Source organism: Poecile atricapillus, chromosome Z (genome assembly GCF_030490865.1).
Source record: "Poecile atricapillus isolate bPoeAtr1 chromosome Z, bPoeAtr1.hap1, whole genome shotgun sequence".
Classification (NCBI taxonomy): Eukaryota; Metazoa; Chordata; class Aves; order Passeriformes; family Paridae; genus Poecile; species Poecile atricapillus.
In genome coordinates this window covers 53,320,935-53,333,747 of record NC_081289.1, presented here as the reverse complement: position 1 = coordinate 53,333,747, position 12,813 = coordinate 53,320,935, and the positions used below count along the sequence as shown (strand labels likewise).

Genomic DNA, 12,813 nt, shown 5'->3' with positions numbered 1-12,813 from the left:
TCAGTTCATAGTGTGACTGTCCAGATGAGGAGGAGAATCAGATTCTTCTAAATTCAACCCACAGATAAATCTCTCTTGAGCATCATTGTATTAGGACTGTTGTATGAGATTTTTCTTCACTAGCTGTGTACTTGAGCATGGCTTCATGATTTTATGCAGACTGATGTGTATCACTTGTGAGCCTTGAAGAGTCACTGATTTTAGCAGCGTAAGCTCTCCCTGTTTTTTCTATGGTATGTTGTACAGTGGTGGGATAGGAGCTAGCAGTTGCATCACTAGGTGGAAAGGAAGATTATTGTCACTGGCACCCTAAGACTTGGGCAGCAAATGAATTCTAAGCATACAGAAGTACAGTTTTGGGGATGGTGTGTTGTTCACATAAATGAGTGCATGAAAGATGTTAGTGATGATTGATCCTCTACTTAAATTATGAATGATCTTCCAATTTGTGTTAAACACATGATAAATAACTTAATGTTTTCTTTTTAGTTGATGTCCATCAGCATATTAGGTGTTTCTGCTTGGCTGAGAGACTACCTGAATAATGTTCTCACTTTAACTGCAGAAACAAGGTAAAGCTTTAGTTAAACTTTTAATCTGTGTGGGTTACTGGTTGGGGTAGATGTTGTTCATTATATGTGGCAAACTTCTTAATTAGGATTTATAGAATTGAGAATCTTTCAATTAAACTAATCATTTTTTTATTGGAAGGTGCGTTTTTTGCCACAGTTTTGGGCATCAGTTGAAATAAGAAAAAGGGGAAAGATAAGGTTTCAATCCTCTGCCTTTTTCTTCTGACAGGGATCAATTTTTGGCTGGTTGACAACATGTAATCATATTATATTACTATTTAGTTTTGAATACTTAATTCAGTCCAGAGATTTAGAAATTCTATTAATTTTATTACAGCAGTGCTTATGAGCCTTGGTGATAAAACAGGGTCTCATTGTACTGCACACTGTGCAAATGCAGGGCATGAAGATTACCTTTGCTCCAGAGAGGTTTTGGACAATGCAATTTTTGTTACCCAAATGTAGTATTTGACTTTAAAATGATGTTAAAGAGATTTTTTTGTGAAATGCGTAAGGTGCTGGAAAGAAAGTATCTGCTAATGAACCATTTTCTTCTTAATGACTGTATTTTTTTCTTTTGTGTCTTTTTTTGTGATTGTGCTTTTTTTGAGGATTGTTCTGATTGGTTTTTAGGGTGGAGGAGGCTGTCATTTTGACTTACTTTCCTGTGGTCCACCCAGTTATGATTGCAGTCTGCTGTTTCCTCATCATAGTTGGAATGCTGGGATACTGTGGAACAGTGAAAAGAAATCTGTTGCTCCTTGTCTGGGTATGTTTCATAACTTCTGTTTTGTTTCAGGAGTGTTAGAAAGGTTTTAATCCACAGGCACTAGATAAATACTGATTATTTTTTATTACCCTGTTGAGTTATGGTATTGGTGAGGAATTGCAATTGCAAAGCACACAGTAGGAAATAATTTGTTGCCTAGATTGTGTTATGCTGTGACTGAAAGACAAGCAGTTTCTCAATTGCAAAAATTCACTTCATTTAGTAGAGGAGTTGCTGAAGGGAAAAATAACTCAAACTCTTCAGTACTAGTAATTATAGGGACATGAATCTGAGTACTCTGAAATAAACCCATATGTTACTGTTTTGACTCCTAGCTGTGCAATAGCTACTTAACCTAGACTTTGTGTGTGTAAAGTAACAGCATTTGTAGCTTAAGAAAGTTAATTCTGAGTATGTTCAGAAGTCTTCTCTTACATGGATGTGGAATTTTGCAGTTGCATTTGATTGTGAGCAAGTTTAAAAATAAATTCCAAGTACACATCTTTTTCCTTCATTTAGAGAGTATATAACTGAGCTGACAGCAGCTGAAATGGAGCAGTCTGTCCTGCACAAAGCTTTGGCTTGAACTGTCAAGGGAGCCAAACACCATGTTCTTTGTCTGGAAGTCAGTGAATTTAAGGACAATTAAAAAAACAGTCAGCCAAAACCAAACAAACAAAAAAATGGTATTCCAACAAGAGCCCATGAAGTTCACACAAGTCTTAAAGGTTTAGAGTTAAAATTTTTAGATGATTGGCAGTACTGAAATCCAGGAGTGCCATGTATCTATATGCGTCTTAAAAATGTAGCTGTAGCTTTGCAGAATTGGACTCTGCTCTTTAACATGAGGATAAGCAGGATTCCAAGCACTCTGTAAATCCAAGAGAGCGGGAGAAATGGATGTGGAAGAGGTGTATCAGACTTGACTACTGTAATTGAAGTAGGAGAAAGTGGACAGATAGAACCCTTCAGCTCTTGATATTCATCCAGGGTCCCATACAAGTAGAGTTGGGCTCCTGCTGTTTTTTCACTGCACTGTGTGTTGGATTCTCACAGACTGCATTCAGTTGAATTTTTCATGTGGATCTGTGCAGGCTTAAATATGTGACACCTAAATCTCACACATTTTGCACAAAATGGCCATAAAAACACTGTAAGAAATTGGCTGAGATTTATGGAACCTTTGTTTTTCTCTAATAGAAATATTCTAACTGCAGCATAAACAGTTGCAAAACTGTACTGGGGTTTTGTATTAAAATGTCATTTATTTATTTATGTATTTATTTATTTATTTATGAAGGTTGGAGAAAACTATATTTGATATTTCCAGATGAATGTCTGCAACAGAAGTGTTCTTTAGTTGCAAGAGGGCAGTTTCTCCTTTTGGATATTCTGTTCAGCCTGTATGCAATGTGAAAATTATTCTTTCAAAACTATATTGTTGGGGAAAACTGTCATTTAAATCTGAACATGTTAGAGTAACAGACTGCTCACACACATCTTTTGTTTCTAGATCTTAACATTGCAATTTTAAAATCAATGGAAACAAGTTCTAAAATGATTAGTTATGGGCATGTGTTTAAGAGTAATGGATTAATGTAATTTTATACCATATAATTATTTCTCTAGTAATCTTTCTTACATACTTTAAAAGGGCTTTGTACATATTTTTGTTTCATCTAAATAGTTACAATATTAAAATATGGTAAACTTACTAAACCTTAGGAGTTTTTGTAAGGGTATAAGATAACTTTCATAATGTGTTCTTTATTTTATAGTGGTGGTAGTTTTAAATCCTAATTAAATTAATTAAAAGGTAAAAACAACTACATGATGTAGATCAATGCCACATAGTATCTGGGGAAAGAAAAAGTTATTTTTGGTATAAGCTTAGAAAAAGCCCACCTCACTATTTCTAGAGATAATAAAGTTAAAACTAGTTTTGGTCTTCAGTTTATTTACATTGCAAGTGAAAAGTAGAAATAATTTATAGCCTTTAATACCATCTGGAAATAAATAATTCGAAGTGTGTTTAGGCAGTCAAATCTACACTAAATCAAAAGACAAGACATTTCTGTCATTTTATGTTGCAATATTTCATTTTTAGGAGCTTGAGATTTGCTCTTGCTAAAAAAACTGATAAGCAAAACTAAATTATGTCTTCCTAGGTGTGTCATTGTCTTTGATTGATTGTTAAATAAATGCAGTTATGTTATGGCATACAGAAGTATGCAGACATAAGTCAATGCTTCATTCATCAGACTGATTAGAAAACTGATGGATCAACAAAATGAGCTTTTGTTCAACCAGATGAATTAAAGAAAAGAACCTTCATGTAAAACATTAACAGCCTCTTCGATCATGCTTTTAGTCTTCTTTTTGAAGTACATGAAAGCCATAATGATGGCACGCACAGATATTTAGATACAAGTCTTGATGTTCCTGGCAGCATGCTCATTGCTAGTGCTGATGTTAATTGAAATGGATTTTTGGAAAATGTAATAAAGTGCAAAGGCAATAAAATAGATATGGTGTTGGTTTTAATACATTCAAATGCATAATTTTCTTTTGTTTTTGAAATTCTGTCTTGAAATCTTTCTGTCTTCACATGAGGGCATCAAGACACATCAAACTTGTGTTTGCTCAGCTTAATAGTAGGAAAATGTAAAACCTCAGTCTTCTGAGGCGCATGCTCTGGACTTTCTGTAGAACCACCATTTTAAAGCTATGATAATTTCATTTTCATCACTTCAGAAATATGTCCTGAAGGGAAGTTGGTTTGAAGAGTCCATGTGTACCTTGAGTTTCTATGTTATTTTTGTGTGACTGATCAATATCCTCATGTAGAAGTAGCTATGATGCCAGCCTAAAGTGGAAGATCTGAGCTCTTCCAAGTCACTGACTTGGGTGCATGAAAAGTACAAAGATGGCAAAGTAGAGTCCTGGTTTTATGGTGGTTGATATAGTTCTTTCAACAAGATTTGTTCTGTATTTAAAAAAAAAATACTTTGCCTCTCTTCTGAGACTCTGTTTTGGATTGTTTTCAAAGTTTGTTGTGCACATTGCCTAACTGAAAAACACCCAAACCCTAACAAAATGCATATATTCTTTAAGAATAGTATCCCCTAAGGATATGTGGTGGTTTTTTTTAATTTTTTTTTGTTTGTGTTTTGGTTTTTTATTTGTTTGGGTTTTGTTTGGTTTTTTGGGTTTTTTTGGTTGTTGTGGTTGTTAGTTTTTGGGGTTTTTGTTTTTTTTGTTGGTTTTTTTTTTAGTTCTTGTTTTATTAATATAACAAAAATAAGCTTTGTTGCTTGGCAAGAAGAGCTTTATGAAAATCCTACTGGAAAATACTTCTGGCTGAAATTTTCATTGAAAGTTCTTGTATTTTTTACTGTGACTTTTCTGTAACTGCAGCATTCAAACAGCACAGGATTCAAATTTTTCTGCGTATGTTTTCACAAAGGGGAAAACTGTTAGAAATATTTGATTATCAACAAGGCAAATCCTGCTACTGATTTTTATCATATAGGTGACAGAGTAATAAATATTCTTCAGAGCTAAACATTGTTAGATCCTGTTGGTGTGTGGTTAAATGGCTTATTAATTCAGTTATGGTGGAACCTGCTAATAAATTGGACCCTGTTAGACTAAGCTGTGTATTGAGTTGAAACACAACCAGACAAACCATCATCAAACTACTGGTTTCTGTGAAGTCCATCTAAAGAATGCTGAGATGCTGTTGACTGTATCACCACTTGTGGCAAATTCTTCTGTACACATACACCCATTTCAGTCCATGTGGATGCAGAGGTGATAGGGGTGATTAAATTGGGGCATCTGATATATTGCAAGATACCAATAACTGCTAATGTTTTCTTCCTAGAAGGCATTGTTACTCTATGTGAAATGTTGGCTGCTACACACTACCACAACATCAACTGTTCTGTAGTACTTATGACTACAGTTGGCAGGAATTAATATGAGACTTTAGTGATAACAAATTTTGTTGTCTGGTTTTTTTTCCTCTTTTTGTGGCAGCATGTGTTTCTGCAGTAATACATAGAGTAGCTTACTTGCTCTGTAGTAATAGTGGATATTTATTCCTATCTATGTAGACTCTTAGCACAGTTACAGCTGCTCCAATACCTTGTACTAACATTTGGCACTGGAATTGTTATTTACCAACCAGAAGTATTTCTAAATTATTTAGATACCAAATCTTGAAGGGAAGAAACAACTAACAAACATACTTGGTGTAAACCCAAGCAGTTTCGTATTAAGCTGGACAGACTGAGTTTGTATTTTGTGGCTTTTATCAATAGCCCATTTACAAATGGGGTATGAATGGGAGGAAGATGGAGAATCACAAGACAGGTTGACCTACCTTGTTTGAAAGACTGGTTTAAATATGTTTATAATGCTGTAATGCAGATTTGATGAGAAGCCAATACTTTGCTAAACCTCAGTTTCAGATAGCCAGTGAGTAACTAAGGGGCTGGACATTCAGCTTGCATTCTGAAGTTCTGCTTGCTTCAAGTTCCACTGGTAAGAGAAAATATGCTTCAAATTCACCAATTTTTATTATACCCCAGTAGTTTCAAATATGAGCAACTTTCTCAAAAAAGAGAGAGTATTTTTGTTCTTTCTATATTTCTAACTTTGAATTCAAAGGTAAACTGCTGGAGATGATGCCTGTACTAATTACTATACATCTTTTTGCCTTGAAATGGAGAGCAAGTGTCTTTCCTGTTTCAATCAAGATTTTTGAGGTTCAGACAAGCTGTTTGATTTTTGAGATGGATTTTGGTGATGCCAGAGTGTCACCACAGAGCTAAGCCAGGCTTTGCAGGAATATCTGCTCTCTGTAGGGCTCCCATCTCTGTGGAGTACATTGGTCCTGGGGTTCAATGCCAACTTCTCTATCTGCCTGTGTAAGCATGGTGTATTTTGTTGACCTTGTCTTGTCAATATACATAAGTCCTTGCTGTGTATGTCCTTAAAATACTTTTCCAAAAGTAAGTGCTTTGAAACAGTGCCTAATTTCTTTAAATGGTAGAGGGACCCTACAGAGGAGACATGAGCTGCTTGGCTACGTGGGATACTTGGAGTTGTGGGGCGATGAAGGTGCTGCCTGCAGAACACACAGCAAGCACGAGCAGCTGTGTATTTGAGCATCATGGGGGAGCATGACAGGAATTGAACTGGGGGGAGTGTCCAGGTCTTCTTGCAAGTACTTGACTTAAATCCAAATGTGTGCTGTGATCATGGTAGTGATCTGCTTTCATCCAGGCACTGAACAGCTGCCTTGAATGCTTGGCAGTGTTGCAGAGGCAGCGCGGCACTATTTGGTGCCGTTACCCAGCAGCTCCAAGTAACAGGAACTGTCTGGCCTCTTGAGGGCAGTTCAGGGAAATGCTTTTGACTTAGGACAGCAGGGTTGGATAGTGCCATTAGGAGGCCATAAATTTTAATTGTTTTCTGTATATTTCTTCAGTAGTGAGGAGGCATTTGCTCAGTGCTTTAGGAAAAAGGCACAGGGCTGAAAGGTAGATATCTGTTGACAGTAGTAACTTCATGGTTCCAGTGTTTCTGCATGTTCCATGTGCTGCCTGGACTCTTGTGCTACACTTTTGACTGCAAGCTATACTTTTAGGCTCACCTGATGGGAGGTCACTACTTTGTTCTTGGGGACCTATATCCTTAATACTTATTTGACTGGGTGTCACTGTTTGGCCTCATGATCCTTTTGAAGCAAGCCTTGTAGCTTTTTTCTTCCTTCTTTCTGTTTCTCCTCATTGCCACTTGTTACACTCTTAATACTGCTTCTTCCCTCCAAGTTCATTGAAGTCATTGATGCCCAGGGTAGTAGAGGAGAATGAAACAGTGCCAGAACTGAAAAGGGCTCTGGAATAATGCTCCCAGGTCAAAAGAGGAGGGAAGATAGTAATAAAAAGGTTGGTGAAATAATGGATGTGGGTACCACAAAGCTATAGAAAAGACAGGGACTGATATGATGGCAGGTTCGAGGCACTGGGGTTGTTGAAGGGTAGAGAGTTGTGAGTGATACCAGGATGGGAATGAGGGCTGCTGCGTCTTGACTGAGAAAAGATGGGGAGCTGCTGAGATAATACATAGTCTTGCTGCCACAGCGTGGTTTTTTTTCCCCTCTGTCCTTTCCAGCTCGTCTTTTCAAACTGCTTGTTTGCCCAGGTTTTTTGTCTGCTGAAATGAATAGGAAATGAGAGAAGTTTCTAAGAGCAAGGAAGGAGTATATAAATGCACAAAGACTAGTCAAATCTCTGTGTCTTGTCTGAGACACAGCCTGGCCTCACTGGTAGGGTGTGCCTTGCTGCTTTTGTTCAGCTGCATTCTTGTTGCCACAAACTGAGTATGGAGTGCATGTCCTGTCAGGAAAATCAGTCTTTTTCTCGTTGAATCATACCTTTTTGCGTGTTTAACCATGAAGGCACTTCACTGTGTCCACAGGGGCTGCTGTATGGGTTTTATATCATAAGAGCACTTCTTCACTCAAAATGTTGATTGTTTTAAATGTCGTGGGGCATGCTGAGGCAGAGTCGTGTATCAGCACCAAATGGGTCTATTTTACAGGGAAAATAAAGGTTTTTTTGACTAAGGAAACATTTTTATGGTTTGTAATTTCCTTGGTAGGAAGTAAATAGCAGGTAGACAAATGAAGGAAACTGCATTTTGAAAAATCTGTGCAGAATAAAAAACTTTAGGTTTTGTTATAAATCTTATGAAATAGGGGAATAAAAAGGGGAATGGGAATATGACAAGCTGTAAGAAAATCATGGTCTAATGTCTGTCTTCACCTATATCCTGTTTAGTACTTTACCACGACCTTGCAATAACCCTTATTCTGGGAAGTTCACTGACTTGAGGTAGTTGAACCCTTAGCAAATAAATCCCAATAATGGTTTGAAATGTGTATTTGCTTATTTCCAAAGTAGTACCAGTTTATATATATAAATGAAGATAACCATTAAAGTAAAAGTTTAAAACAGGTGAAGAATATCCCACAGAAGAATCAAGGCTGTGAACAAAAATCTAACCATTCATAAATAATTTTATTTAGTTTTTAAAAAAACAAATGGTAAAAAGAACTTGGATACATACATTTAAAAACTAGAATGTTCATTGTCATAAATTAATTTAAAAATTAGTTATAAAGTTTTGCAAAAAGGAGGTGGACTTTGCAAAGATCATAGACTAAGACATTTTGAAAAAAAATTGTGATCTGGGAAACTAAATCTAAGATAATAGATTGATCATTTTCATGTGAAATGTATTTATTTTGAAGAAGTGGATGAGATTCCATAGCTTATGTTGCAAGTTGTTGGTTTCAGCTCATTTCCCTGTTGAATTTTGGCTGCATCTCTCATAAATTTCTGTGTTGTCAAGCAAATAAGCCAAATTTAAAATCAAAATGACTAATGGCCTGTTAATTCCTACAGGGCAGGGCTAAGGCTACAAGGGAGGGAAGCAGGGGGAAAACTGTGCTGCTGAAGCGGATAAACAGGATGTCAATTTTCCATGCAGCTTGTCTGACTCTGTGTAATGAGTATTTGCTCTATTTTTGAAAAAGATAGCTGGATTTTCATTAAAATCCACTTGTTAACTTGTAGACGGACAAAAATAAGGGGAACCGTAGCTTCTTAGTTACCAAATGAGGAAAGACTTGTTACATTTTACACAGGACAATTCTGGTTCATGTTGGTGATCCAGTGGTGATGGTCATCTGAGGTTTCCCAGGGGGCAGAGAGATGGTTGGATAGCTTGCATCTCAGAAGATCAAGGCTGATGCTCTCAGGCTGTTAGCCATTGGGAAATGCTATGCATAACTCTTATTATCTGCTGGCATTTGCTTTACATACCATATACTCTGGTCTTTTAGAGGTTACGATAAGGTTTCATTCTGCAGCTGCCCTCTTGGAATTTCCTTCAGCCCATGCCCTTTCCAGAGCTTTCTTCACATCTAACGCCACATGGAACATGTTGCTCAGAAAGCAGTATGAGGCAGCAAGTCTGAGGAGAACAGAGTTGTTGGTCAGCTACTCTTTTGTTTGCTCTGGCATAAGATCTTGTTTTTTTCTTGAATCTAAGGGGGGGAGAATGGTTTTATATCTTCTCGGAGAAAACTGTTTGGGAGGAGAGTAGTAAAGCCTGAAAAAGATGTTTATGAAGTAAAATACAGGTGATGTGAATGATGATTCCTTAATAAGTACACTGACCCTTTAAAGAAAAGTGCATTTGCTCAGAAAATGAAGGATTTCTACAGTCTTGTAGAAGAGGTTTTCCAAAAGCTCCCCATGCTCTTTCCTTCACTATATTTCAACTTCTGCGTCCAGTAGTTAGCCCCTGCCTGCCATTCCTCTTTGCTTTAATATACAGAATGCACTCTTGCTTTCTCACTGTCTGGAAGTCAGTATTTTGACTGTGTTGTGTGATGGGATATATTTGTTCTCTAAGGATTAATTAAGGAGATGGTGAAGTGTCCTCAGGTTGACAGTAGTTAACTAGGAAGCTGTCAGAACAGAAGAGCATGATGCGAGATAAAACTAAAAAGGTCTGAGTAAGGAAAAAGATAAACTAGACCATTCTTGTGCCTTTCTAGTTCTGATGAAACTTGGGTTGACACAGAACCCAGTCTCTCATATTCATGGCTCTTGCTTCCAAATCACACTTGGAAAATGCAAACAAAACAAACACTGGTATGAGTGGGCTCAAAAGATCATGACTGGAGATGTGTTGAGTTTTTGATTCTCCTTGTGCAGTTTTACTGATTTTAGTAGCTGCTTGCTGGTGAAGCATTTCATAAGTCATTGGCAACAAATTACTGAAGCCATCAGTGGCAGATTGAAAAAACACATGGAAAAAGCTCATCACTTCCAGAGTATACATGGGTACACTCAGCTTTGTAGTACTGCAGCTCTTCTCTGCTTGAGTTGCTTGGCAGCAGAGTGCCGTAGTGACTTGGTCACTAAATACCCCAAGTCACCAAATTTCTATTAGAGTTCCTGGTCTTAGCTTTGTTTCTGACAGAATGTTCACACAGGGTTCAGAAGGGCATCCTCAAAGGACAGTCGTGCAGGTTGTGTGTCTGTGCCAGTGGGATTGGCATGGTGGCTGAAGTAGGGCACTGGCTGCTGACATTGCTCTGGCTATTGCACTGAAGGAAACTGCTGTAGGGCGCTACAATTTTAACTCAAGTTTTCCTTTGATAAATGTAGTTAGAATTCAATATTTCTGTTGTGAAAATTTAAAATGTCTCTCCATGTATGTGGAGAACACATGTATCTGTGTTTTCCTAGTGTTCTCCATCATTCTATTGCCATGTTAGTAACAGAAATAGGTTATTTTTCACCAGTTCTTTTCATCTGTTGCCTGAAAAGCATAGACAAATTACATTAGGTTATTAATTGCAGGTATAATGTGGTGTATTCAATACAAAATCTCTAGAACTACAATAAGAGTTTTATATTAGATATCTGCAAAAGACTGTACTCCATGCTTTGCATCCTTCCCTAAGTTGCCCACAGTTGCGACAAAAAAAAATCCTATACTCTGCAGGTTGGAAAGCCATGAGAGAGAGATTTTATGTTGGGAGACACTTCATGTGTGTGCTCTTTGCTATTGCTCTGAACAGAATGGGAGTCATTGGCGAAACACCTTTTAAACAAATGTAAAATGCCTTAGATTCGGTATTGGTGATTTTGTGCTTGCATTTGCTATTTTTGTTTGTATTTTTATCTAAGTGATTGAGATGATCAAGAAAGAAGTATGTTCCTGGAATATATTTGGTGGTGGTGGACATTAGCTTAGTTTGGTAGAACAAATGTAATACCAAAAAAGCCTATCATGATTTACTTAGGATAAACTAATTCTGTAACTTGGTTTTTAGCCTTATATGGAGAGATAGGAGGGATATTTTGGGCATATGCCAGAGCATATATGCTCCACTTATGGAGAACTGGCACACACTGGCATATATGGAACTTACACCCTTTTGTGAGGCACCATTGTGGTGTGCAGAAATTTTATTCAGATTAAAATTTTTGATTATATTTACATAGCCTATATAGATATTTTTAAAAATAGGTTTTAATTATTTTTATTTTTTTAATGCATATCTGAAAATACTATGTATGTTTTTTAGTGCTTTATCAGGTTCTGATAGCCTTTATGCAGATAATTATTTGGATTATGACAAAGCTTATTCAATACTAGTCCCTGGTTTTTGGTTTGGTAGGTGTTGGTTATGTTTTGTTCTGGTTTTTGTCTTTATTTTCTTGATGGTTACCTCCCTTCTGCACCTGAAATTCATCGTAATAGGATTTGCATTCACTATCCCCCTTTCTGTCTTATATATGAATTCCCTGTAGATGTGAGCTTGGGGTTGTTTGAGTTGCCCAGGAGCAAGAGCTCTGTGGAGACTGTTGCAAGTTGCAGTAGGTGAGTATAAGCTGGTAGCATCTCTGCACTAGTAAGCAGTATTTCAGTGGTGGGATACCATGCTGTTGTTGTGTGTGATTTCTGCATTGGAGGTTTCAGGAGCTGAATGTTGGCTGTGGTCACTTTTGCGGCTGTACCGCTTGAAGAGTATTCCAGCAGAACAGGGTCTGGCCATTACGTACAGAATATCTTTACTATCTTTCCTTGACCCTTCATGCCTCTTTACATGTCTGAAACTGTTTTTCACTGTAATGACTTTGTTTCTATTCCCATTTCTTGAATGTTTAGTCTCTTGCCCAAGAAAGGAAGGAGAACATGATTCTCCTGAGCCCTGAGGTCCTTCACCTCTCTTTCAGGATTGATGTGCCAGAAAAACAAAGTTGTTTAAGCTTCTGCATTCTGTCAGTGCTGCAAATCCAAGTGCAGTATACCAGGTATTAGATGAAATGTTCCTGTTGGAAAAATACTGCTTTACAGAGTTGCTGCCTTCCTCTCTTCTCCCTCCTTCCCTTCCAGCCTGTGACCTGTGGTAGAGCTGCCTTAACAAGGAGGTTGCAGGAGACCAGCTCCTGCTAACTGGTAACATCCATTTTACAGTGAAGCGATGCTGAAGTTGAGTATCTTGGCCACAAGCACGATGTATGAAGCAGTAAATGGCTAACACTTTATTTATTTTAAAGTTGGCAAGTATTTTTACTTTGATTTATTACTCTTTAAGAGAGTGTTTTCTGCCAGCATTTTCAGTCATTCAGCTTCTCTCAAGGAGGCAACATTTTAGGTTTTTCACAGTTTTGCTGGAGGAAATCCTTTAGTGAAACTGATGGGTTTGTTACAGTATCAAGGCACCACTCCAATTTTCTGAGTACTTCACATAGTCAGACTAAGGAGAGAATGATAGTGATTAGCAGTTGCTTACAAAAGGGAAATGTTAAAAGTCTGTAGGATTTGCCTTGTAAAGGGTCTCCAGTTCTTAAAACAATCACAACTGTGCTTTTA

At 37.4% G+C, this 12,813-nt stretch overlaps 1 protein-coding gene across 4 annotated transcripts in view; it reads left to right on the top strand.

The window, feature by feature from the left end:
- LOC131572944 (tetraspanin-12) overlaps positions 1-12,813 on the top strand; it is a 42,083-nt gene that overhangs the window by 11,233 nt on the left and 18,037 nt on the right. For all 4 annotated transcript variants that reach the window (XM_058826398.1, XM_058826396.1, XM_058826397.1 and 1 more), the window contains exons 3-4: positions 490-572; positions 1,206-1,341. In XM_058826398.1, the coding sequence (XP_058682381.1) occupies positions 490-572; positions 1,206-1,341 (219 nt within the window). The remainder of the gene's footprint in view (positions 1-489; positions 573-1,205; positions 1,342-12,813) is intronic.